At 35.3% G+C, this 27435-nt stretch overlaps 1 protein-coding gene across 1 annotated transcript; it reads left to right on the plus strand.

Annotated features, from left to right (window-relative positions):
• The first annotated feature begins 11720 nt into the window (after positions 1-11720).
• Positions 11721-14624, plus strand: LOC132272482 (uncharacterized). Its single transcript, XM_059773625.1, has 3 exons — positions 11721-12023; positions 12192-13457; positions 13677-14624. Exons 1-3 carry the CDS (start codon positions 11721-11723, stop codon positions 14622-14624), a joined length of 2517 nt encoding a protein of 838 aa, XP_059629608.1.
• Positions 14625-27435: the final 12811 nt, after the last annotated feature.

Below are 27435 nucleotides of genomic sequence, written 5' to 3' on the forward strand. Positions count from 1 at the left end.
AAACCGTTAACATATATAACAATTTTTAACTCCTCAATTCTTAGAAATTTGATCTTATCTTTACCACTTACAGTAGAAGCCTTACTATCACCAAAAGTAACAGTACCAACTGAGCATTCCTTAAAAGTGGTAAACAATGTTCTATCCCTTGTCATATGCCTAGAGCAACCACTATCAAAATACCAACCACATAGACCAAGTGCTCTAAGTGCAGTGTACATTGCAAGACATTTAAAATTCTCTTTCTTTACCCAAACAATTTTAGATTCATTATGCAATGATTTCCTTATTATTCTAGGTAAAGTATCACAAGGCTAAACAGTCCTAATCCTCTTCTTCCCCAAATTTGAACTCTCTAGATTTTTCAATTTATTTCCTAATTCAATTTTTCTTTTCTGACACTTATACTTGATATGCCATTTTTCACCACAAAAATGACATGTTGAAATAAGTTTAGGAGAATTAGAAATAACACAAGACTTGGTTTCAACTTTCACAAAAATATCTTTCGATTTTTGAAAATACAGTTGATGCCAAATCTTTGTTACTCCTTACATTCTCAACCACTCCTTTCAACTTATCAATTTTACAAGTGTCAATATCAACTTTCTGGATAGACTATTTTGATTTAACAAATTGACTACTCAAATTATCAATTTTAAGTTCCAGTGATTTATTAAATAAATTTACCTTCTTAAGCTCCTTTTCCAGAAAATCAATTTTATAAAAAAGATTCAAATTCTTATGGTCAATTTCTTCTAAATTCTTATTAGAGACAGAAACTTCTAACTTATAAATATCTTTATCAAGTTCCGCACGATTCAATTTCTCTAACAACTTTTCAAAATCCTTTTCGACCACTCAATTTGCATGCTTGTGACAGAATCAAAAACAGGAGTCAAAGGCAACACATCAATAGATGAATTTTTAGACATGATGCAAAAATCAACAATTAATCCACAAATATGATCTACTCTGTATATTGAGTAACCCGCTCTGATACCAAATTGTGAAACAAGAGTTATGCGGGGTGTGGAAACAGTTAGTTGATTTTATTTGTGATTAACTCCTTTAATGACCTAGATCTGATTATTAGGTCAACTTGCTCAATTTATAATTGATTAAATTATGTGATCAATTTAAACATCCACAATCATAAATATATTAAAATAAACAAATCAGAGTTAGAAAGATTGCACCAGGATTTTAGCTAAGAAACCCCACTTGATAAAATACGTCAACTGTTTGCATGGGAAAAACCTCGTGCACTATTCAGTCTAAAGTCAACCAATCCACTATGCTTGAAACAAAGTATACCGAACTTTGACTTTGGCTCACACCTTATCGTTCTACCGAACACCAACTACTGACAATCCTCTGGCTTTGCGACTCCTCGTCCAACAACAACTTGACCTTAGGCTTATACTTGATATTTGTAAAAGAGTAGCAGGTAGATCAAACAACACTCCACAAATGCTCCAACCCTTTCAAAATGTGATTGCTTTTGCTTCCATTCTTTAAAATCTCGATGTAGAAGAATTAAATCTTGCTCTTCATACGGAATATCTGAATCTTCAATATAGCTCCAATTCCAATGAGATAAAGAACAACACAACTAAATCACTCATGAATATATCTATGTGCTCTCGTAAATAAATTCAGAATAATCAGATTTGATTTTCTGAATTTTCTCTCTCTAAAAGGTTTTCTCAAAATATATAATTGATGATCCCTAAAGCCATAAATAAACCTAGAAAACTAACAAGGTTTATATAGAGTTTAGAATATCCTAATCCCTTTGAAAATATGAAAAATTTCGTGCATAGAACTCTGAAAAAATTCTAAACCAACTAGAAAACTAACAGTGCAAGAAATGAAGTTTTCTAACACTGTCAAAATGCCTTGAATCGGTTCAGAGGGGCTGAACCGATTCAAGAAGGCTAGAAGTATTTTGTCATGGCTAACCTTAAGCTTTGAACTAGTTCAACCCCCTTGAACCGGTTCAAGATGGCTAGAGTTGATGTTTTGGTTATTCTGCTGAAGTTGAACCTATTCGATTATTTTTGAACTAGTTCAAGAAGGACAGAATGTAAAATCTTCTTCTAAAACATCCAAACCCTTCCTAAATGTTCTCACTACCTCTCAACACTTCTTATAGCATTGTTCTCATCATCTCGGACTGTAGTATATCATGAACACTTAACCTTCTTCAAATTCGCATCCGGTCTTCTATATTTGAAATTTTGAACTGAAAAATTACAACTCGATCGCACTTGTTTTGACAATAAAATTAGCCAATTACAAAATATATATCTCACATCAGTAACTCATTAATCCAAATTCAATGAGAACTGAACACTTGGCCTTCTTCAAATCCGCATCTGGTCTTCAATATTTAAAATTTTGAACTGAAAAATTACAACTCGATCGGACTTGTTTTGACAACGAAATTAGCCAATTACAAAATATATATCTCATATCAGTAACTCATTAATTAGCCAATGAGTTAATGAGTAAATCATTAACTCATTTTCAGTATCATATAAAATACCATACCTGCAAGTTCCCTTCCACATCATTCAGAAGCTCCTTACTAGCACCTCGTAAAAGAATGTTGCATGCTTTTGGATCTTAGCACTACTCAATGATGACTGCAAGGAATTCATCTCCAACTTTTTTAGCCTTAAAAAGTCCAGCCCCAGTCCCTATGTCTGATTCTTGAAGTTCATATAGGCTATTTGCAATTCTGTTGTATGATTTCCTCAATCTCCTGATTGCACTGACTCCAACATCTTTGTTAAACATATCACCTTTAAGAAACTTATAATCCAAATGGCCTGCAAGAACTTTCAAAACCTTTCTTAAATCATTTTAGCAGCAACGATTAAAGGGCGAACATATTTTTGCTGCTGCTTCATTTTTTTACTTTATGTTCAAATTTTTAATTTTATTTTTTAGCCCTAAGAGCACATAATGGTAAACTCAGTGAATAAGAACCCAAAACAAAATTAACTTTAGAATAATAATTGATTCTTGAAAAAGTGTGTCATCCCCTCCGCGATTGTCAAACCAAGGCGACTATTGTTAGCAAGGCTCATATATATATATATATATATATATATATATATATATATATATAGTGAAAACACCTCAAATTTTTGTTATTCTTACGTACTCAAACAAAACAAGGATAATATAATTTTTAAGCTTATCCATATACTCATACTATGAAATACATAATCTATACCCATTTGAAAAGATGAAATAACATTAAATCTAATTACATTCCCAAAATATACAAAGACATGTCCAAAAGAATATAGTTACAATTGCAAGGCCTCCATGACCAAAAATACATTGCAACATGAATTGACATAAAAATCCCTTTCGAATTGAAATTCATTGTCAAACATTCCACCCCACTCATTAGGTTACAAAAGGAATATTAAAATTAATAATTACAAGTCCAAAAATATAAGTCTATGTTGACATTGCAACGGTTACAAAAGAATGCAAGTTTGGCTCAAGGCCTTACAAAAATTACATTGATTACCAAAGAAATCAAAACGATCCCTCTAATCCCGTCTAAGCTTGTGGAGGAATGTCATCTACCACCTCCTTTCCATGACGTGAAAAATGTTAATGATACGGTGAGCACAACAGTGAGTACAACAACTCAGCAGGTGAAGCTTAAGATGCACTCCTTACAATCCCGTGAGTCACACCCAATGAAAAGTAGAGGGAAAATGGGATCATGCAATTTTGAGAAATATTAGAAAATAATACAATACATCATCATCATAACAATGTTCAACGTAAGATATATATGTATGCAATGCAAATGTCCACCCCAAACCCCTTATGCCATCAGCACAACCCACACCAATCTCATCAATACAACCTGGTAAGAGGCAACTCCCCGCTACCATGAGAGAAGGATTGGTCGACTATCCCTGACTTAGGACTACTCCCTAGCGTCATTTGAGGCCTAGATAACTCAAGCACGCATGTAGTACTCACTCTATGTTCCCTCTAGATTGGATTATCCTCACGGACACAAGGCAACGTCTCTTTATCATTTAGTTTTCGCAAACTTTCTTTATATAATTCTTTTGAAATCAATGTTCCACTTTCCCTTTCAAAATCCATGTATTTCCCCCATTGCCAAATGATGTGTATGCATTAAGTCAATTTTTTTCTCAATATAGAAATAACATCATACTATATTTTATGATCATGCTCACAATTCACAAACTGAAATTCTCATAATCACATTAGCAATACTATAAACACCTTGCATTACATTTCCGCAATGGAGTACGTAATAGAATACACATATCAAATATCATGATCACGGCATTCCAAGACTTGTAAATTTTATCATATCATCACATAAGCACATAATAATACATTTAATCATTTAGGCATACCATTTCACATTTTCTTAACCAACTATAGTATGAATATCATCTTGGAAGATTAAAACAACATACCCGCAAGCGCAAGACTACATAATAATACATATATTAGCATGTTATTACATCAATATACTCACAAAATCAAAGGATGTAAGGCTTAGAAATCCCTACCTCAAAGAAGATCGAGTAGCTAAACAAGCCCTAACCCATCCCAAATCCGAGAATCCTCTAAATGGTTGCAAGACCGGTATGAAAGGAAGCTCTTGAAGAGTACTCCAACTTCTTCTTCTTCTTGAGCAAATCTCAATTCTCACTCTAACTAGCTAAAAAATGAGCTTGAAGCTTGAAGTGTGTGGGTAAATAGATATAAAGAGAGAAATAAAAAATAAAAAATCTAGAGAGAGGGGGGATAACCGAATGGGGAAGACTGAAGAGGGGAAATGGTTTTCCAAGTCTTCAAAATGAGAATGTGGTCCTCATGCCTCCAAATGTCACATATGGTTCCCACCTTTCTAGCTAAAAGTATCTGTAACGACCCAAATCCTCATGGATCCGGATCATTAAACGGGTCCTTACCCGAACCAAAATCATTTGAGGGTAAAATAGTAATTTCATGTTAAATTTAAATATTAAAGTCCGAAAAGGGCAAAATGGTAATCTACCACAATTCAATAAATTGAGACTCAAGAGTACAACGGTCATTAACTTGTATCACATAGTAAATGAAATAAGGTTCGGGGCAATATAGTCATTTCGGGGGTTACAAATATAATTATGGCATTCTATTGGGTCATAAAATAATTACGTGAAACCTCACTTGGGTGCCAAAGTGTAATTTGGGAAACTAAACACATATTACTCAAGAGACAGAAACCGGTCGACGTATCCACACCATACGTTGACTGGTTTGGGCATGAACAGTGGGAAAACCCACTGCCAAGATACCGGTCGACGTATGGGAAGCCATACGTCGACTGGTTTGGGATATGATACCTATTGACGTATGGGATGCCATGCGTCGACTGGTTTGGAATGTATGCAACATTAACCCACACTGTGAAGATACCGATCGACGTATGGGAAGCTATACGTCGACCGATTCTAGGAAATCTTCACTTCCACTTCCCACTGTCCAGTGATAACCTAGATACACCAACATTGGTACTTCAAACACCCACACCACTACACTTACGTGTAATTTTAATACATTTTGACAATAAATTCAATAACACCAACCACGTTATTAACATAATTTACCACACATCACTAAAATACACTAGAGAATTTAGTGTAATTAAAAGTTAATTACATTTTCTCACTAGTCATGAATACAAAATTATTTACCTTCCCAAACTTACAATTACACATGAAATGGCCAAATACAAAATAGAAAAAAAATCATCTTCTAACAACTTTCAAGCTTGCGGAGGAATCTCATCCGCCATTTCTTGCCATGACCTAAAAAAAATATAAGTATGGTTGGGTGAGCAATTTGCTCAGTAGGTGACGCCTAATCGCACCTCATGAGACCCCGTGAATCTAAAACAAAAAATTGGCCAATAGGAGTTGTGGTCATTCAACATAGGAAAAGAAAAAAATACAACATGGTTATCATTCTCAACACAAATAATAAGACGCAATGGAGATGCAATGTATGCCGATGCCGTTCCCCATTTTCACAATCAGAACCATCGCATTCAAACTGTTAATGTAACCCCCTTTGGTGACTCAGTAACGCCGAGAGAAGGATTGGCTACTGTCCCTGACCTTTGGTGACTCCGTAGTGTCATTATGGAGCCCAGATAGCTCAACCACGCTAGGGCAACCACGCTAGTTCCCTCTAGGTTACATTAACCTACCGGCCCGTTGGTGACTCCGCATCGACCGGGTTTTCCAAAACACTTTCATCAAAATATTCTTTCCCAAAACTCCCCATTTTCATTTCAAAAACAATTTTTTCCCTTCATGCAACCCAATGGTATACATGCATGTCTCATGATCTCAATACTATGAAAATGAGGAATTTGATACAACACAAGTAAGTATGTTCTCATACTTTTAATATTTAAACAATAATGGATTATCACAAAATATAATAGGGCATGCTTTCATACACCATTCATAGCATGTGAACAATACAATAGACATAAAACTCATTATATAAGCATGTTTCTCATATAGCACAATCAAGACAAGTCTCACATATTCACATATATACAATCAAGACATTTTAGGCTACAATTAACACCAATAAGCATGCTATAACACAATTCAAGTAGAATAACTCACAAAGGTGCATGAATAATGTGAATTAGGAAGCTCCTACCTCAAATTGAGCAAAACCCTTAAAATGATCAAGAATTTCAACATCCAAGGGAAGCACCTAAGCTAAAATTGCTTACGCTAGCGCGTAGAGCTCATCGTGCTCTTCGTTTCACCTTAAACGTCACTCGAAAACTCCAAGAATTGAAGAAGTTATCAAGTCTCAAAGATTTGAAGCAAAGAAGAAGGAAAAATGGAGTGAAGGTAGAGCGAGGGAAGAGGTAGCAGGGAGAGAGAGTGTGAGAGACCAAAAATGGTCTCTAACCATATTTGTTTTAATGGTGGGTCCTACCACTAATTCTTTTCTTTTCCCTTTTTCTTTTTAATTTCAATTTACACTACATACATAAAAATGCACCACTTAATCCACATAAATTAAAATATATGAAATGCAAATGGACCCAACCACAATCCCGTACACATAATGTGAAAAGACGAAAATGCCCCTGTGACAATGAAAATTCCAGGAAAATGAAAAACGCTAAAAAAATCGGAAACGTCATAGTATCTAAATGCCCATTTGTGACAAACCATACCATGCATGTCCCAAAAATATCCTACCATACACACACACACACACACACACACACACACACACATATATATAACATGCCAAATAAATAATAGGTGCAAATGAAAAACTGGGAAAAATTTTCGAGAACAAAAGTCGGTCCCGACTCCAAAAACTTCAAAACCAATCCCGTAACTTCTAACATGCTTAAAAAGACTTAAAATACATTTCTAGGAATCAAAAACCCTTAAAGGTGACCCTCCACGACTCCTGGGACCCACATAGCACGTAAAATGAGATACGAAAAATAAATAAAAGAGAATGCCAAAAAATCCGGAACATTACATCATCCTTTGTCCTAATACCAATATTTGATGTAACGGGAGGATACCTTGTGCAATGGAGAACAGTGGAGGACCCTAGCTTTGTGCGATGGAGACGAGAGAGAGATAAAGCGCATGAAATATATCTTTTTTGGAATGCGCTTCCTCTGTTCAATAATTTTCATTGCGACGAAATAATATTTTTTACAAAAATCAATCCTTTTGAAACCATAATTTATTTTGGTCATTAATAACATGACCAACTGCGACCAAAATTCTATCCTTTTGTGACTAAATTTGATGGCCCAAAAAAATAATCCATTTGCCACCATAAATTGTTTTGGTCGTAAAAAATCAATCCTTTTGTGATCATAATTTATTTTGGTCATAAAAAATCAATCCTTTTGCGATCATGATTTATTTTGGTGGTTAATACCTACCTTAAATTTTACAGCCAATTCATTTTGTTTGCAAATAGCATAGTATTTGGGACTTTTCCAGTTTGGTCGCAAATAATTTGGTTGCAAAGGACAGATCTGTTGTAGATAGTATATTTTAATAGCGGTGGCAACAACAAAAACCATGCACTTGGTAAATCTTTGCCGTGGTTAATGAAACTTTAAAGTGGATTTTGCAAACCCACTCCAACTATGGATTTGTCCAATTTGCCAAATTTGAAGTATTTAAAATTTTACTCATTGTTATTGTTTTGGACAAAATTTAAAACTGAATTTCTTAGAAAATTTGTCCAAATTTTTAGGTCAAATTAATTTAATGTATATATATTCTTTCAGATTTAGATTAATCCCAATTTTTAGTATTGAGCAAATCAAAATATTCTACGGATTTCATGCATACTTGAGATTATCCGTAATTGGTGCACAACAGTGGATGTACTCGGACAACAGATATGTCGTAGTTTATTTGACACTCAATCTGCTACAATCTGGTGACTTCGTTTTGTGCTTTTTGTGTCACACAACAAGTGCTCCTCATTTGAATGGCGTTTGAATGGCAAGTGTACCTTCCATAGTCTTTCAAGTTGTGGGAGGTTTCTAAGATATTGTAGTAGTATCTAGATAAGTAAGGTAAGTAGGTAGAATTGTATATATTTTAAAAGAGAATTTTTAGAGAGTGAATTTTAGTCCTTCATTGAAATGCATCATATTGGTCCATTAGGAGGAATGCCTATAAATAGGGGAGGTATCTCTTATCTCATTTCTAACTCAGTCCTAGAATGTGAGTTGAGTACAATGTGGGTGTGCAAGCATATGAGAGCCGATACTTTTGATCCACCTCCAATTATGAATTTTGGTGATATTTTTTATTCAACTCTAATTATGAAATATGGATGCTAAACTTAACATATTCGTACTGAAACTTGGGAAATTACTTGTAATATCTTTAAAAATAATAATAATAAAAAATATATATATATATATACATATAAATATATAAATATATAAGATATGTACGTATGTTTTTTATCTTTGGGAACGGATTATGGTTGTGTTATCCTATTATTTTGAAATTTTAAAAAGAGTTTTATTTGACTTAAAACTCTAAAGATAATATCTATATTAGAGTTTGTATTATTTTAGGTGAGGAAAAACGAAAAGAAAACACCGTCCTTCTCAAAACCTACCTTAAACTCTTATCACGTTAATTCCTGGGTATCGATAACTAAAGCATAGTCAACCTTCTACAGTGGCTGGAAGGAGAGGTGATTAAAAGTCATATACGTGAAGAAGGAGTAGCGTTATCTTTTTGAGGCAAGTTAATCTTGCCTTATAATTTTATATATATGACTAACTTACTTATTAAAGTTTTAATATTAAATTTTGAATTCTGTGTTCTATAGTATATAGATCATCTTGTTAATATTAGGTACTTGTTGAAGATAGTTGTACATTATTTGTTTATATATAATGATATTATATTTACATACACACTTACAGTTGTTAATTGAGCAATTCAAAGGATCTGTGTTAAATAGTATCATTTGGGTAAGAATTGTATGCTATCCTGATGTAAGTCTTTATTTTGTAAATTGTGTGAATAGTCATTAATGAGTAGATATATATATATATATATATATATATATATATATCTTAATACATATATATAATACACTGTTATATATATATATTTTTTTAGAAACTTAACTGGCATATAAATTTAGTTACATATATATTGATGTATGAATTCCTAATGTAGACTCGTTCATTATTTAGTCTTTTGTATAAATTTCTAATGTGGAATTATGAATTTCTGATGTTGAGTATCAATTAAGTATAGACTAAATGTGTAATTGAATTATCTATATAAATGCAATAAATTAGATATTTACTTACATGATATTACTTATTAAGTCTGTTTATAAGCATAGAAATTATAGTGTTGGGTCTCTGGGCATTCTGTATACGGGTGTATATCTGTAAGTATATATAGTTGATTATCAGTGTTGGACTTTAAGACATCTAAAGTATATAAAGTTGGTTTCATGGTTATCAGTTAAACAATATATCTATATTAAGGAAAAGACACTGGGCTGGGCTTTGATTACATGTGACTATAAAAATTATATTTGATTATTTAACTTTCTCTAGCATTGAAATGACACTACTGTTGGCTGGAAAACGTGACTAAGGTGATGTGGGTTAGTGACCATTAAACCACATGAATAATGTTTTGTATATACATATATAAATACTATTTGACTAGTATCAATAGGTTGTATAAGACATATGAACTGTGGTTGAAGATAATTTTAAGTTACCCGATCACATGATAGTTCAGTGGGAAATTTCCTAAAAGTTTAATTGTTATTCTCATAATTGGGTAATCAAAGGTGCATTTTTATGCATTAATTATTATTAATTAATAATATTTTTTTTTATAATTCACCATAATTAATAATTAATGGATGAGTTGGTTAGTTGGAGGGGTAGTCAAGGACTAACCCTATGGTCAGGGACTTACCTATTTGGGAGTGCACTACCCTTTATTATGGCCATGGGTCTAATAAGCCCTTATTGTGTGGACGTGATCAGGGATCATCTGGGGAGTAGACGTATAATCCAGCCACACGTGTGTTTTCGGTAGTCAGGGGCTATACGATTCACACCACTCTATTGGATAAGAGCCCGGGGCTCTTATAAGTTATGTAGATTTAATAAAAGTAAATAATGTTGTTGAGTTTATAATTAATTGGAGATTATAAAATTCTTTAGTAATACACTTAATTGAGTTGATTTTATATATGGGAATATAAGGTATGGTTAACTTGCTGAACGATGATTGTGTTTAGCATTTCTTGCTGAGCTTGTGAGCTCACCCCATTATCACATTTCAGGTGCTCGTAGAGTAAGAACGTGATGGTGACACACGACGGGGACAGATTATAGCTCGTTGCGCATTGATTTACTTTAGCTTGGTTTTTCTTTATTATGATTATTGTAATAAAGTTAATGTTTTATGAAACTTTATCGAGTTGATTCAGTTGTCATAGATGTTCTGTTATATTAGAGGGAATTTCACCTCTATTTATGGATTTGTATAAGATTTGTCAGACTCTTATGGTTATTAAATTGAATGATGGGATTCATCGTAGTTCTTTTATGAAGGACAAGTAGTTCTTGTGTTAAAATTTGGGGTGTGACAGTTTGGTATCAGAGCCTAGGTTAAGAATTACCTGGCTAAGAGAAGTGATAGTAAGAATAAGAGCATATACTTATACGAATTATTGCTCTCTTACCATACTCCAGTTAAAGTATAAATTACATGTGAGACTTATCATTGACATTCTTTACTGAAAATAGGATGTCAGGAGCTGGAAGAGGCAGAGGATGACCTGCTAGAGGCAGAGGTCAGGGAGGTGCTGGTCGTGGTGGTGTTAACCATGACGATGTTCAGTTGGAGGATGCACTTCATGCTCCGAATCCTATGATTGGATTTATCAGAGATATCCACAAATTGGGGGCTGTTGATTTCGTCAGATCTACCGATCCACTTGATGCCGAGAAGTGGATTGAAGATTTGGAAAGATATTTTGAGATGATGGACTGCACTGAGGTGCAGAAAAGGAAGATTGGTGCATTTTTTTTATCTGGTGAGGGGCGCCAGTGGTGGTAATCAGAGACTAAGATGGTTGTGGACATTACAACTATGACCTGGGATGATTTTAAAACTCGGTTCAATGACAAATACTTTCCAGAATTAGTGGATGAGAAGAAGGCAACTGAGTTCATGCAGCTGGAACAGAATAATGATATGTCAGTCAGTGAGTACGAGAGGAAGTTTACAGAGCTATCCCGATTCGCTCCTCACATTGTTGCGAACGAGTTACACAAAGTCAAAAAGTTTGAGCGGGGGTTGATCTCTCATGTGAAGAAGTTTATGGTGGGTCATCGTTTTGACACTTATGCTAAAGTGGTGGAATGTGCCATGGTAGTAAAGGAGAACAATAACATTGCCTTTCAGAAACAGAAGGAGCGTAGGGCAGAATAGAAAAGTAAGGGGGCTAGCAGCTTTTAACAGAACCAGAGCAACTCTCAACAGAATCAGAGGGGTCAGCAGCAACAGACTCAGAGAAACTGGCAGGGTCAATCTTGGTAGAGGGGTAGACAAGATTGGCAAGCAGAGAAATGGCAGAGAGTGGGTGAAGGTGAACAATCCACAGCTATAGTACCAGCCATACCTAATGATGCACAGCCATATCAGTTTAATGGGCATTGCTATAATTGTCGTGAGCAAGGACACTTGGCTCGTAATTGTCCCAAGCCTCACAAGAATAACCAGCAGAAAGGTCATGCACCACAGCAGCAAGGAGGTGCAAGGGTTTATGCAGTTGTTCCAGATGGGAGACAGGACCGTGCACCACCAGCAGTGGAAGGTACATTTACTATTTATAGCAGTATAGCTAGAATACTATTTGATTCAGGTTCTTCATATTCTTTTATTGCACTATCATTTGTGGACACACTGGGATTAGAACCTGGACATATGAGTAATGCCCTATCTATTACAACTCCACTCGGGAGCACGACGACACTTGATAGAATATGTTGTGCTTGTCCTGTTACAATTGGGGAGTTGGAGTATCCTATTGATTTGATAGTATTACGTATGAGAGACTTTGATGCTATATTGAGTATGGATTGGTTGGCTAGATATCATGCTCAGTTGGACTGTCATGAGAGGATTATTGTATTCTCAGTTCCGGGACAGTTTCCTTCTCGATATAAGTGTGGGGAGTTCGAGGGCACCATGACTATGGGATTTCTTGCACACATTGAGGTGGTTGAGCAATGCGTGACTATAGAGCAGTTACCTATAGTGTCAGAGTATGTAGATGTGTTTCAAGATATTCCGGGTTTGCCTCCTAGGAGGGCAGTGGATTTCTGCATCGACCTCACTCCTGGTATTTCACCTATCTCTATGGCACCTTACAGAATGGCGCCAGTTGAATTGAGTGAGTTGAAGAAGCAAACTCAAGAGTTGCAAGATCGGGGGTTTATTCGACCAAGCACATCACCTTGGGGAGCACCTGTTCTATTTGTTAAGAAGAAGGATAGGTCACTCCGCTTATGTGTTGACTACTGTGCGCTGAATAAGGTTACTATTAAGAACAAGTACCCATTGCCATGCATTGATGATCTGTTTGATCAACTCAGAGGGGCGCAGTTGTTCTCTAAGATTGACTTGAGGACTGGTTACCATCAGTTGAGGATTAGGGAGGAGGATATTCCTAAAACTGCCTTCAGGACTCGTTATGGCCTCTATGAGTTTTTAGTCATGCCTTTTGGGTTAATTAACGCTCCGGCAGCTTTTATGGATTTGATGAACCGAGTGTTTCGACCCTACTTAGATAAGTTTGTTGTGGTATTTGTTGATGACATTCTGATATATTCCAAGACTAAGGAGGAGCATGAGAGACACTTGAGCATTACACTTTAAACTTTGCGTGAGCATTAGCTCTATGCTAAGTTTGAGAAGTGTGACTTTTGGCAGGAGCAGATTCAGTTTTTGGGGCATGTGATCTCTAAGGATGGAGTTTCAGTAGATTCTGCCAAGGTGGAGGCTGTAATGAGTTGGAAATAGCCTACTACTGTCACTGAGATTCGTAGTTTCTTGGGATTGGCAAGATACTACAGGCGCTTCATTGAGGGTTTCTCCAAGATTGCTGCACCTTTGACCCGTTTGACTCGAAAGGATGTGAAGTTTGTTTGGAACCACCGCTGTGAGCAGGCATTTGAGGAGCTGAAGACGAGATTGACTTCGGCACCAATTCTTACCATTCCTATTAGTGGTGAGAGATTTGTGATCTACATAGATGCATCACATCAGGGTCTTGGCTGTGTTTTGATGCAAGATGATAAGGTGGTAGCGTATGCCTCTAGGCAGCTTAAGCCACATGAGCAGAATTACCCTACACATGACTTGGAGTTGGCAGTAGTGGTTCTTGTAGTGAAGGTGTGGAGGCATTATTTGTATGGCAAGGAATTTGAGTTATTCTCTGATCACAAGAGCCTCAAATACCTCTACACTCAGAAAGAGTTGAATATGAGGCAACAGAGGTGGATGGAGAAGATGAAGGATTTTGATATGACCCTTCAGTATCATCCTGGAAAGGCGAATGTGGTAGCAGATGCCTTGAGTTGGAAACCGAGAGGATTAGTTACCTTTATGATGATTCAAGAGTGGATGATGTTAGAGGCATTGGCAGAGTTTTCTATCATGCCGAGTTCTCAGAGTAAAGGGGCTCTTCTTTGTAGTTTGATTATACAACTGACTTTAATCAACCGGATCATTTATGCTCAGAACCAAGATGACAGGTTACAGGCTAAAGCAGTTAAGGCTACCAATGATGAGGGTGATGTGGACTGGACGTGTGGAGTTGATGGTAGTATGAGATTTCGAGGTAGGCTATGTGTTCCAGACTTAGCAGACCTCAAGAAAGAGATTCTAGAGGAGGCACACCACTCTAGGTACACAGTGCACCCAGGTGGCACTAAGATGTATCATGATCTTAAGAGGCAGTTCTGGTAGGAATGCATGAAACGTGATGTGGCAGAGTTTGTATCTAGATGTCTCACTTGTCAGCGAGTGAAGGCTGAGCACCAGAGACCAGCAGGACTATTACAGCCTTTGCCTGTGCCTGAGTGGAAATGGGAGCATGTGACGATGGATTTTGTTGTGGGGTTACCGAGGTCGACACATAACCATGATACAGTATGGGTGATAGTGGACCGATTAACTAAGTCAGCTCATTTTCTACCCATCCGAGCTATTGATACTGTAAAGGAATTGTGTAAGATTTACATCAGAGACATAGTTAAGCTCCATGGAGTGCCAGTGTCTATTGTTTCAGATCATGATCCTCATTTTTCATCTCGGTTTTGAAGTAGTTTTCATGCAGCTTTTGGCACTCCTTTGAGTTTGAGCACTGCTTTTCATCCTCAAACTGATGGTCAGTCCGAGAGGGTCATTCAGGTGTTGGAGGATATGTTTCGTGCTTGTGCACTAGATTTTCGGGGCAGTTGGGAGGATCATATTCCACTGGTTGAGTTCGCTTATAATAATAGCTATCAGGTTAGTATCGGTATGGCACTGTATGAGGCATTTTATGGTAGACCTTGTCGTTCACCTGTATGTTGGGCTGAGGTTGGTGATGGTAGTTTTCTGGGGCCAGAGTTGGTACAATAGACTACGGAAAAGGTTGCCATCATTCGAGATCGACTTCGCATAGCTCAGAGTCGACAGAAGAGCTATGCAGATCGACGCCGTCGTGCTTTGGAGTTTAGTATAGGTGACTTGGTGTTTTTGAAAGTGTCACCAATGAAGGAGGCTGCGAGATTTGGTAGGAAGAAAGGGAAGCTAGCTCCTCGATTTATTGGACCTTTTGAGATTACATAAAGGATTGGGAAAGTGGCATATAGATTGGCCTTACCACCCAAACTATCTGCTGTTCATGATGTTTTCCATGTCTCTATGTTGAGGAGGTGCTTGAGGGATGAAACTCAGGCAGTTGACTGCACAGAAGTTCAGTTGCGTCCTAATGCAACCTATGTTGAGACTCCTGTTCGCATCATTGACAGTATGGTGAAACAGTTAAGGCGGGCAGAAATACCTCTAGTGAAGGTGCAGTGGAATCATCAGGACGAAAGAGAGGCTACCTGGGAGCTAAAGTCAGAAATGAAAGAAAAATAACCACATTTATTCGAATAAGGTACGCAAACTTTGAGGACGAAATTTCTTTCTAGGAGGATAGAATGTAATATCTTTAAAAATAATAATAATAAAATATATATATATATATATATATATATATATAATATATATAAGATATGTACGTATGTTTTTTTTTTTTGGGAACGGATTATGGTTGTGTTATCCTATTATTTTGAAATTTTAAAAAGAGTTTTATTTGACTTAAAACTCTAAAGATAATATCTATATTAGAGTTTGTATTGTTTTAGGTGAGGAAAAACAAAAAGAAAACACCGTCTTTCTCAAAACCTACCTTAAACTCTTATCACGTTAATTCCTAGGTACCGATAACTAAAGCATAGTCAACCTTCTGCAGTGGCTAGAAGGAGAGGTGATTAAAAGTCATATACGTGAAGAAGGAGTAGCGTTATCTTTTTTAGGCAAGTTAATCTTGCCTTATAATTTTATATATACAACTAACTTGCTTATTAAAGTTTTAATATTAAATTTTGAATTCTATGTCCTATAGTATATAGATCATCTTGTTAATATTAGGTACTTGTTGAAGATAGTTGTACATTATTTGTTTATATATAATGATATTATATTTACATACACACTTATAATTGTTAATTGAGCAATTCAAAGGATCTGTGTTAAATAGTATCATTTGGGTAAGAATTGTATGCTATCCTAATGTAAGTCTTTATTTTCTAAATTATGTGAATAGTCATTAATGAGTAGATCTATATATATATATATATATATATATATATATATATATATATATATATCTTCATACATATATATAATACACTGTTATATATATATATTTTTTTAGAAACTTAACTGGCATATAAATTTAGTTACATATATATTGATGTATGAATTCCTAATGTAGACTCGTTCATTATTTAGTCTTTTGTATAAATTTCTAATGTGGAATTATGAATTTCTGATGTTGAGTATCAATTAAGTATAGATTAAATGTGTAATTGAATTATCTATATAAATGCAATAAATTAGATATTTACTTACATGATATTACTTATTAAGTCTGTTTATAAGCATGGAAATTATAGTGTTAGGTCTCTAGGCATTCTGTATACGGGTGTATATCTGTAAGTATATATAGTTGATTATCAGTGTTGGACTTTAAGACATCTAAAGTATATAAAGTTGGTTTCATGGTTATCAGTTAAACAATATATCTATATTAAGGAAAAGACACTGGGCTGGGCTTTGATTACATGTGACTATAAAAATTATATTTAATTATTTAACTTTCTCTAGCATTGAAATGACACTACTGTTGGCTGGAAAACGTGACTAAGGTGATGTGGGTTAGTGACCATTAAACCACATGAATAATGTTTTGTATATACATATATAAATACTATTTGACTAGTATCAGTAGGTTGTATAGGACATATGAACTGTGGTTGAAGATAATTTTAAGTTACCCGATCACATGATAGTTTAGTGGGATTTTCCTAAAAGTTTAATTGTAATTCTCATAATTGGGTAATTAAAGGTGTATTTTTATGCATTAATTATTATTAATTAATAATTTTTTTTTTTTATAATTCACCATAATTAATAATTAATGGATGAGTTGGTTAGTTGGAGGGGTAGTCAAGGACTAACCCTATGATGACTTTTGGGTATGGTCAGGGACTTACCTATTTGGGAGTGCACTACCCTTTATTATGGCCATGGGTCTAATGAGCCCTTATTGTGTGGACGTGATCAGGGATCATCTGGGGAGTAGACGTATAATCCAGCCACACGTGTGTTTTCGGTAGCCAGGGACTATACGATTCACACCACTCTATTGGATGAGAGCCCGGGGCTCATATAAGTTATGTAGATTTAATAAAAGTAAATAATGTTGTTGAGTTTATAATTAATTGGAGATTATAAAATTCTTTAGTAATACACTTAATTGAGTTGATTTTATATCTGGGAATATAAGGTATGGTTAACTTGCTGAATGATGATTGTGTTTAGCATTTCTTTCTGAGCTTGTGAGCTCACCCTATTATCACATTTCAGGTGCTCGTAGAGTAAGAACGTGATGGTGACACGCGACGGGGACGGATTATAGCTCGTTGCGCATTGATTTATTTTAGCTTAGTTTTCCTTTATTATGATTATTGTAATAAAGTTAATGTTTTATGAAACTTTATCGAGTTGATTCAGTGGTCATAGATGTTCTGTTATATTAGAGGGAATTTCACCTCTATTTATGGATTTGTATAAGATTTGTCGGACTCTTATGGTTATTAAATTGAATGATGGGATTCATCGTAGTTCTTTCATGAAGGACAAGTAGTTCTTGTGTTAAAATTTTGGGTGTGACATTACTATTGTTTCCACCTTGGTGTCCGACAGTAATGGCCAATTCAGTATTAGAATAAAATATAAATAAATAATTTTGATATTTTTTTTCGATTTAGTAATCTGAGTGAATTAACTAATTTGTTTGTAAAAAGATTTTTTATTTAATTATTATTATCATTTTGTTAACATTTCAAATGACAAATGACCCACCTCTAATTTTATTCAGTTTTGGCTGGCATTTAAAGATCCAAATTAATGGATTCCATATTAAGCTTTTAATTTTCATTATATTTTATTTATATCACATACGTAGAGTCAACTAGAATTGAGCAATAGAGTCTATAAGTATTGCTAGGCATATTTTGATGTTAAAGAGGGAAAAGCTCAGAGGTACACTAACATTTGCCCATATATTTACGAAAACGGTTGCTCTCTCTCGTACTCAAATCCGCATTGTCATTGTTATCTTGAAATTTTAAAATCACTTGGAGCAATGATTCCTAATAGGAAAATGATTCTTAACAGATTACTTAAAGGTTTGACCTACAAGTTTTGATCGATCATGTATGCAAAATATAAAAAAGTGGGACCCTTCACTTTTTTATTTTTGGTAAAGATATCAAAACTTGTAGGTCAATTCACTTTGCTAGTTCAGCCCAAATATCACTACTCTTTCTAATATATAATTAAAATGTTGAATGGGAGGTTGCCACCTCACATTCTGGAGGTCTACCCCTGACATTGAATGGGAGAGAAATGGATGTGAAAGGCTAAAAGCAATGGTAAGGTTCTTTACTGGTAATTATTCAATGAATGTATGTACAGTGGCGGACACAGAGGGGGGCTTGAGCCCCCCCCCCCCCCCCCCAAAAAAAAAAAAAAAAACAAAAATTTTTAGTATAGTATGTTCATCCCAATTTTTTTTTTTTAAAAAAAAAATTAATAGTAGTATTAGCCCCCCTTTTTAACCCATTCAAAAAAATTTTGCTTATGAATACTAGCTCCCCCCATTGACAATTCCTGGATTCGCCCTTGTGTATGTATGTTCTTTATCAGTAATTATCCGATGAATGTAGGATGGAGGAAATGGAGTGTTCTAAGATGTCTAACATTATCGTCTCGAAAAAAAAAAAAAAAAAAGGACTTGCCATCACAAAACCAAACCACATACTTAATTTTACAATGTGGTGGTCCCAAGGGTACGTACCTAAACCAATTTTAGATGGTTGGGTTTAAGAAGCATTACCACAAAGCTGAGGACATGCAATGGCAATAAATGCAACATCTATACAATTCAAAAAGCATATGTTTCCCTTTTGTTTTTATATTCAACAGAACTTACCAATTAACCGGAAAGTTGAAACCAAACTAGGAGGAAAAGAATAACTAAAGCTAGTTTGTTAAGTGCCGAAAAAGAATGCAGCCGACTTAGTTTTGGTTGATCATCCACGCTAAGTCTAAATCTCTCCGACCCCACCCAACACATAAGTTCTTGCAGTGAGATGTTCCCATCTGAATTCAGAATAGCTGGAGGGAGGATAATAATATGGTAAGAACCCAAACCTTATTTTCAGACCCCACTCTTAACCCTAAATCTCATTTTCGAGAGAAAATCACTATTTGCATCCTCCTCACCCCTCAGACTTCGTTGAGGCTATGGAATCTGATTGCTTCGAGGATTACAATCCGGAGAAGTGCAACCGGTCACACTTTTCTTGGACCGGTCTGTTGAAATATATAAGTTGATGAGCACTGAAAAGTGCGCATTTAAACCCGTTAAGCTTAAGCATTCTAGTACCTTTATCTATCTTACTTTGCCGTTTTAGACTTATTACGTATTATTTATATTTTCAGGCACTAATTCCAAAATTAAGCTAACTCAGCCAAATAAGAGCTTAATTGAAGCAATCCTGAGATAAACCAAAGGAGGGAGCAAAGTGGAGAAAGAAAGGAGCAAAAAGGAATCAAGTTTTGCAGCTGAAAAGTTCGATAGATCCAACTTAGAGTTCGATCGATTGAACATCTATGATCGATCGCAGTACTTCTCGATAGATCCAACCTTAGCCTTTGCTGAAATTCCAAGTTCGATCGATCAAACATCACCTTCGATCGATCGAACCCTATTTTGTCCTATTCAAATGATTGATCTTATCCACAGCTGTACGCCTGCCAACCACTTTTGTCTTTTTACCCATAAATATCTTGAAAATATCCCAGCCTTGTCCTTATCCGGAGGAGTCAGACCACTTCGATCGATCTAAGATGCAGTTCGATCGATCGAACCCATTTTCGATAGATCCAAGTTAAGGTTCGATCGATCGAACTTCCTCCAGCGAGAAAAAGTTAAAGTCCAGCTCATTTATTCCGTCCTTCATCCAATCATTGGAGAATATGCCTTACACGACCACAGCTCATCATGGGGTGTATTTGACCTACCTATATAAGGAATATGATACACTTTTTGAGGGAGTCTCTTGTCACACATTGAAAATCATCTTGGAGGCTATTCTTGAAGAGGAAGAAGGGAGGAAGCTAGAGCAACCTTTGGAGGAGACCTTCATCATCAAGGAGCAGATTTTCACCATGGATTTAGCCCTTGAGGGTTGGAGCTTCATCATCATGAGTGGCTAGACATCCTTTTGGGGCTAGACTTAGCCCCAAGCATGTTTTCTATATTCTAATCTTGTGTAATTTTGAGGGATTTGTGTTGTAATGCATATTTTGACTCTTGAACTTATGAAGATCTTGATTATTCATTGAGTTCTATGGATTAATGCTTCTAATTGATCATTTTCTCTATCTATATGTCTATGTATGCTAGAGTAGATGCTCACCTCTAGATTTAATGTTATTGATGCATGTCTATGTGTATTAATGCCTTTAATCTTGAGATTGTCAAAATATAAAGTTATTAATGTAATGCTCTTGTTATGTCTCTAGATGGTTCATACTTATTCCTTGATGGATTGTGCTTCTCTTTTAAGTAGTGTAGTGTTAGTTGGGGAAACAATTCATGCTTGTTCTTTGATGTTCCATGCTTTTGAATGCAAGAAGCATATGCTCTAATATTGTGGTGTAATGGAATTTTGATCTTAATGAAGGATTAATGACTAGTTATGATATGTTGTATCTTTCACATGTGTCTAGACAATTTATTCCTCTCCCAATAGATATTTTGTACCTCTCACATGATGTTTAGATAATGCATGTTTAACTAAATCATCCTTATGGATTGCTTGGACTATGAGCTTAATGAAAGGTTCAATGACTTGAATTGTTATTTTGTTATCTTCACATGATGTTTAGACAATATATTCCTCTACCAATAGATGTATTGTGGCCTCACACATGTTGATTGAGACAATTTGCACTTGTTGAGTCACCCTTACCAATTGAATGTCTTTTACACACACAACATTGTTGCAACACATTCATTTCCCTTATTAGTCACTTGATTATGGTTTGGAATAGTATTGTTTGGTGGTGATCTCTACACCCTAAGACCTTTCCTTCTTACTTACTATTTATCTTATTGCATTGCTTTATTATAGTTTAGCTCATTTAGTATAATCAACCAACCAAACAATTATGTGATCACTCGACCTACTAACCCTAATTACCATAGTTTCACAATTCGATACACCATCAAATCCCTTGGGACGATCCCTACTCGCCCTATCTATATTTTATATAGAGAAAGGTAGTAGTGGCTTTCTATAAATGTAAAACTTGGCCACCTCCTAAATTCATAACTCTTCAAGCTTGACTTGGTATCGCGACCCTTGTAAAGGACCGGTCAGTTTTTGGCACCGTTGCCGGGGATTTTAAATTGGCAACGTCGAATTGTGAAATTCAATTAGGATTAGTACTCTTTTGATCGTGTCTTTACTTTCTTTTTATTTTCTGTTTTTGATTGCTTATTGAGTTTGTTCTTCATTAACAAGGTGCATTGAGCAAGGAGCTTGCAAGGAGCTTAAAAGCTAAATTTGGAGTTGAAGTGCTAAAGGACCATTGTGAGCAATTCTTGGCACTCTTGTATTTTAATTGTTTCACTTCTTTGTATGCTTGTGATAGCCCTTGTTGAGGCTCATTTTATTGCTAAATTTTTGTCCAAGCATAGGCCCTTGTTGAGGCCAATTTTTTTTATTGCATTTGGGTTTTAATTGTGAATGGAGGAATTGTTTGATCCAAGTTTGGGGGGGAATTACATCCCTTCACCTTATGCTCCTCCATCATGTTTTAATCCTTATGAGATTGAGTCCAATTCATTTCATGCATCATCTTATTATGGACTTGATCACTCATTTAATCCTTCTTGTGACTATTACCCTCCCCCACCATTTTATGATGAATCAATTCCACCACCTTCTAAGTACTCACCCGGATTTAAAAAAAAAGTGTTAGCTTTACTTGATGTGCATATTTCACACACTTCACTTATTAATTCTCATTCTCAAACTTTAGCCAACTTAGAAGCTCAAGTTGAGCAAATTACAAATACTCTTTCTCATCAAGAGGAGGGGGAAGAGGCAAATGAAAAAATGCCAAGAACTTCAATGTATATAGATGAGGATGATGAGAGTGGGGAGAATGAAACAAGTGAGCTAATGCCTAGCACTCTATCTTGTATAGAGGAGGAAGTGGCAAGTGAGTTAGTGGCTAATCCAATAGAACATAACATGATTAAGGAGGACTTTCCTTGTTTTGATTATGATTTTATCTCGGAGATGGTTACTCTAGAGAGTGAGGAGATGTTGACCACACTTGAGGTAGGAGAGAAGGAGGGGGAACTTGTTGAAGAGGGTCTTCCTTCTATTATCTCTAATGACCCTCTTGAGGAGTGTCTTTTGGAAATGTATAAAAATTGTGGTTTTGACTTTAAAAGCTCTAAAAATGAAATAAACTCTCTAATGGACTCCTTAGCTAACTTGGAAGGTGAAGAGATGGTGATTTTTGAGGAGGAGAAGAGGGGTGAAGAGAGGGTGTTTCTTATTAATCCAAATGAGTCTTTGAAAGACAATGCCTCACCAATTATCAATATGGATGATCATTTGAATGTGTTTCAAGAACACAACGAAAAGGCAAGCCTAACCATGATTGATTTTGTTTTCAAGACCGTGGATGAAAGGAACAATATCATCTCTTTTATTTCTTTTCAAGTCATTCTTTTGGAGGATGATTTCACTGTCATAAGTGGGACATTAAATGAGAAAAGTGAAAAGAGGGTCAATAAGGATGTTTCATATCCAGTTTTTGATTCATTTGATTAGTGAGTTGACCTAACGTCTTGCTAGAGACGTTAAACACTAGTATTCGTAGAGTTTCACAACTCTATTCCTCCCTCATTTCTTTTTATTTTTCATTCTTGTGTACATTCTTCCATCTATTTTTCAAATTTTCATTCTTGTTACCATCATTGGGGCTTAGCATAGGATTTTCTGCACTTTCAGTTCAAAATTAGGCATTTGGTGCCAGTTCGATCGATCACAAGAGCACCTTCGATCAATCGAATTGTTCTTCGATCGATCTAACCATGAATTCGATCGATCGAACTCCACTTGAGTCCCAACACTTAGAAAAAATTTTGAGCTTTCATCAATTTTGAAAGTGCATGCTCTCGGGATCTCCAGGATTTTCACTGTTCGATCGATCCAACTACAATTTCGATCGATCAAAGAACATTCGATCGATCCAACTTCACAGTTCGATCGATCTCGAGCTTCAACACTTAGAAAATTTTTGGACCTGTTTCAAATTCTAAAAATGCATCCTCTCGGGATCTCCAAAATTTTACATGTTCGATCGATCGAATTTCATCTCGGATCGATCACAACTATGTTCAATCGATCGAACTTCATCTTCAATCGATCACAGCTTTGCCCCTTTGACCCTTTGACTTTTTGACTTTTTCCTATTTCTATTTTTATTTTATTTTTTTATTTTCTTTTATTTTATTTAGTTACTTCTATCTTGGTACTAAAAATAAAAATATATATATATAAATAAAAATTAAAAAAATAATAATATTTCTTTTCTTTTATTTTATTTCCTTTTATCTTATTTCCAAAAATTCAAAAATATTTTGTTTAACTTTAATTTTTAATTTCGAAAAAAAAAAAAAAAAAAATTGCATTTTTTATTTCCTTACATTTTTACTTCTTGCATTTTTATTTTTATTTTTATTCACTTGTCTTTTTATTTTTGTTTGTGTACATATTTGTTTTGTCTAAAAAAATAATAATAAAAAAAGACGGTTTTTCAAAGAAGCATTCCGTCTTGCTAGAGACGTTAAACTTAGCACCCATTTTGCATATTTCTTACATTTTTCATTTTTCTTTGCATGTTTTCACATATATATATAAAAAATAAAAAAATAAAAATGAAAAACAAAAAGTAAGAAAATTTTGTATATACTTGCATTGTACATATTCCTTTTTCATTTCTTGCATTGTACATATTCTTTCATTGCATTTTGCCTTATTTATTTTTCTTTTTGTATTTTGTTCATGTATTTTATTCTTTGTTTTTCTTACATTTTGTATATACTTGCTTTCATTAAATGAAAAATATAAAAAGATCACCATTGTGCCCTTATGTGTAGTCATGCATACTTTATGATTTATTTTGGGTTTGATCTCATATCTCTTACATCTTGTGTTATATTGCTTTAGAATGCATGATTTGATTATTCCTAACCCATTTGATATTTGATGTGAGTTTGCTAGTGTGGTTATTCAAGGAGGTTGTTGATTCCAAGTTTGGGGGAGACGTCTTTCAAATTGGATCATGACCGGGTTTCATGTCTACACCACCACGGTATACTCTTTCCATCTTTTCCATTGTTCTCATTACACATTGAGGACAATGTGCAGTTTAAGTTTGGGGGTAAGGTGTCTTGTTGCATTCTACTTAAGATTTTAGCTTTAAATGCATGATTGAGATTTGAGATTGATGTTAGCTATGATTTTGATCTTTTGAGGACTATATTGCTTAAAATTTAAAAATTGCTTGATTTGAGAGTCTAATACTCCTTGTATGCCTTGTGAATGCCATTTAGGAGTAAATTTTTTGAAAGATTGATATCTTGCTTGCATTTGTGGTCCACATCATCCTGATTTTGTGATTGTTTTAAAATTCATTTTAGGATTCTACACTAGCACCGGCGCACACTAGTATTCAATTGTGGGGTACATGCTTTGTTGATTATTGAATTGGTTATATCCCAATTGGGCTAGTAGTGCATTGATAGCTTTCATTCCTGATAAAGGTGGATAACAACCCCTTTTCATTGAGTAGCCGGGATTCTTGCCTCATTAAGCAGTGAACTTCTCGCGCCGAAAGGTGGAGGGCCCAAACTCTAGGTTAATAATTGATTAAAAAAAAAAAATTGCAAAAAGCAATAAAAGTAAGGACTTCTCCCAAAAGGTGAGAAGTAGGAAATGATTAGATGGTTGTTGTCTTGATTTGTAGCCTAGTTGATTTGATTTTGTAAGTCCGTTGGGGTGTCTTAACACCTAATGCCCTAAAGCCATCTAGTTTGGGAGTCATTGACCTAAAGCTCGCTACATGAATCTTCTAGAAAGCTTAAGAGATCAACACATTGCACAATATTTCCATCTTTGATCCTCAATAAAAAATAAAAATAAAATAAAAATAAAAAAAAAAGGAAGAAAATGAGTGAAAAGAATAAGCGCACCTAGAACAATAAAGCTTTAATAAAAGGTCCACTCTCTTATCTTGATGATCGGTACTAGATTTGTGTGCTAGTTTGAGGGTAAGGATGTGATTACTTCTCTAGTTGGCTAAGATAGCAACACACTTGATGCCAGACCTCTCACATGGATTCTAGACTTGTTTCGATTTTCATGATCATTTTCTTGATATGTGGAGGACCATACTTGCTTGTTTGATATTGAAATTTTGGGAGATTGCTTAGAAACGGTTGAAAAATTGTATACTTGAGGTAGTTTTCTCCCAATGCTTGTTTGCAATATTAGTGTCTCTTTTGAAAGAATGAGCTTAATGTTTGTGGGTACCATTTCTGGAAACCCTCACGAGACTTTACTCGTCCACTAGGGGTAACCTAGGGGTTTAAAAGGCTTGTTACATATGCTAAATGCAATCGTGTTCCCTACGAAAATGGTGTTATCATTTTACTTACTTTCCAGTTTATACTTGTATAGTTGTTTATTTCATTCCTTTACTTCTTAGTTCATTGCTAGGGACTAGCAATATTTAACTTTGGGGGAGTGATGAGCACTGAAAAGTGCACATTTAAACCCGTTAAGCTTAAGCATTCTAATACCTTTATCTATCTTACTTTTCCGTTTTAGACTTATTACGTGTTATTTATATTTTCAGGCACTAATTCCAAAATTGAGCTAACTCAGCCAAATAAAAGCTTAATTGAAGCAATCCTGAGATAAACCAAAGGAGGGAGCAAAGTGGAGAAAGAAAGGAGCAAAAAGGAATCAAGTTTTACAGGTGAAAAGTTCGATCGATCCAACTTAGAGTTCGATCGATCGAACATCTATGATCGATCACAGTACTTCTCAATAGATCCAACCTTGGCCTTTGCTGAAATTCCAAGTTCGATCGATCGAACATCACCTTCGATCGATCGAACCCTATTTTGTCCTATTCAAATGATTGATCTTATCCACAGCTATATGCCTACCAACCACTTTTGTCTTTTTCCCCATAAATATCTTGAAAATATCCCAGCCTTGTCATTATCCGGAGGAGTCAGACCACTTCGATCGATCCAAGATGCAGTTCGATCGATCGAACCCATTTTCGATCGATCCAAGTTAAGGTTCGATCGATCGAACTTCCTCCAGTGAGAAAAAGTTAAAGTCCAGCTCATTTATTCCGTCCTTCATCCAATCATTGGAGAATATGCCTTGCACGACCACAGCTCATCATGGGGTGTATTTGACCTACCTATATAAGGAATATGATACACTTTTTGAGGGAGTCTCTTGTCACACATTGAAAATCATCTTGGAGGCTATTCTTGGAGAGGAAGAAGGGAGGAAGCTAGAGCAACCTTTGGAGGAGACCTTCATCATCAAGGAGCAGATTTTCACCATGGATTTAGCCCTTGAGGGTTGGAGCTTCATCATCATGAGTGGCTAAACATCCTTTCGAGGCTAGAGTTAGCCCCAAGCATGCTTTCTATACTCTAATCTTGTGTAATTTTGAGGGATTTGTGTTGTAATGCATATTTTGACTCTTGAACTTATGAAGATCTTGATTATTCATTGAGTTCTATGGATTAATGCTTCTAATTGATCATTTTCTCTAT

The sequence above is a fragment of the Cornus florida genome, unplaced genomic scaffold (genome assembly GCF_030987335.1).
Source record: "Cornus florida cultivar Cherokee Brave unplaced genomic scaffold, ASM3098733v1 CherokeeBrave_3.0.0_Hap2_Chr09, whole genome shotgun sequence".
NCBI classification, from domain to species: Eukaryota; Viridiplantae; Streptophyta; class Magnoliopsida; order Cornales; family Cornaceae; genus Cornus; species Cornus florida.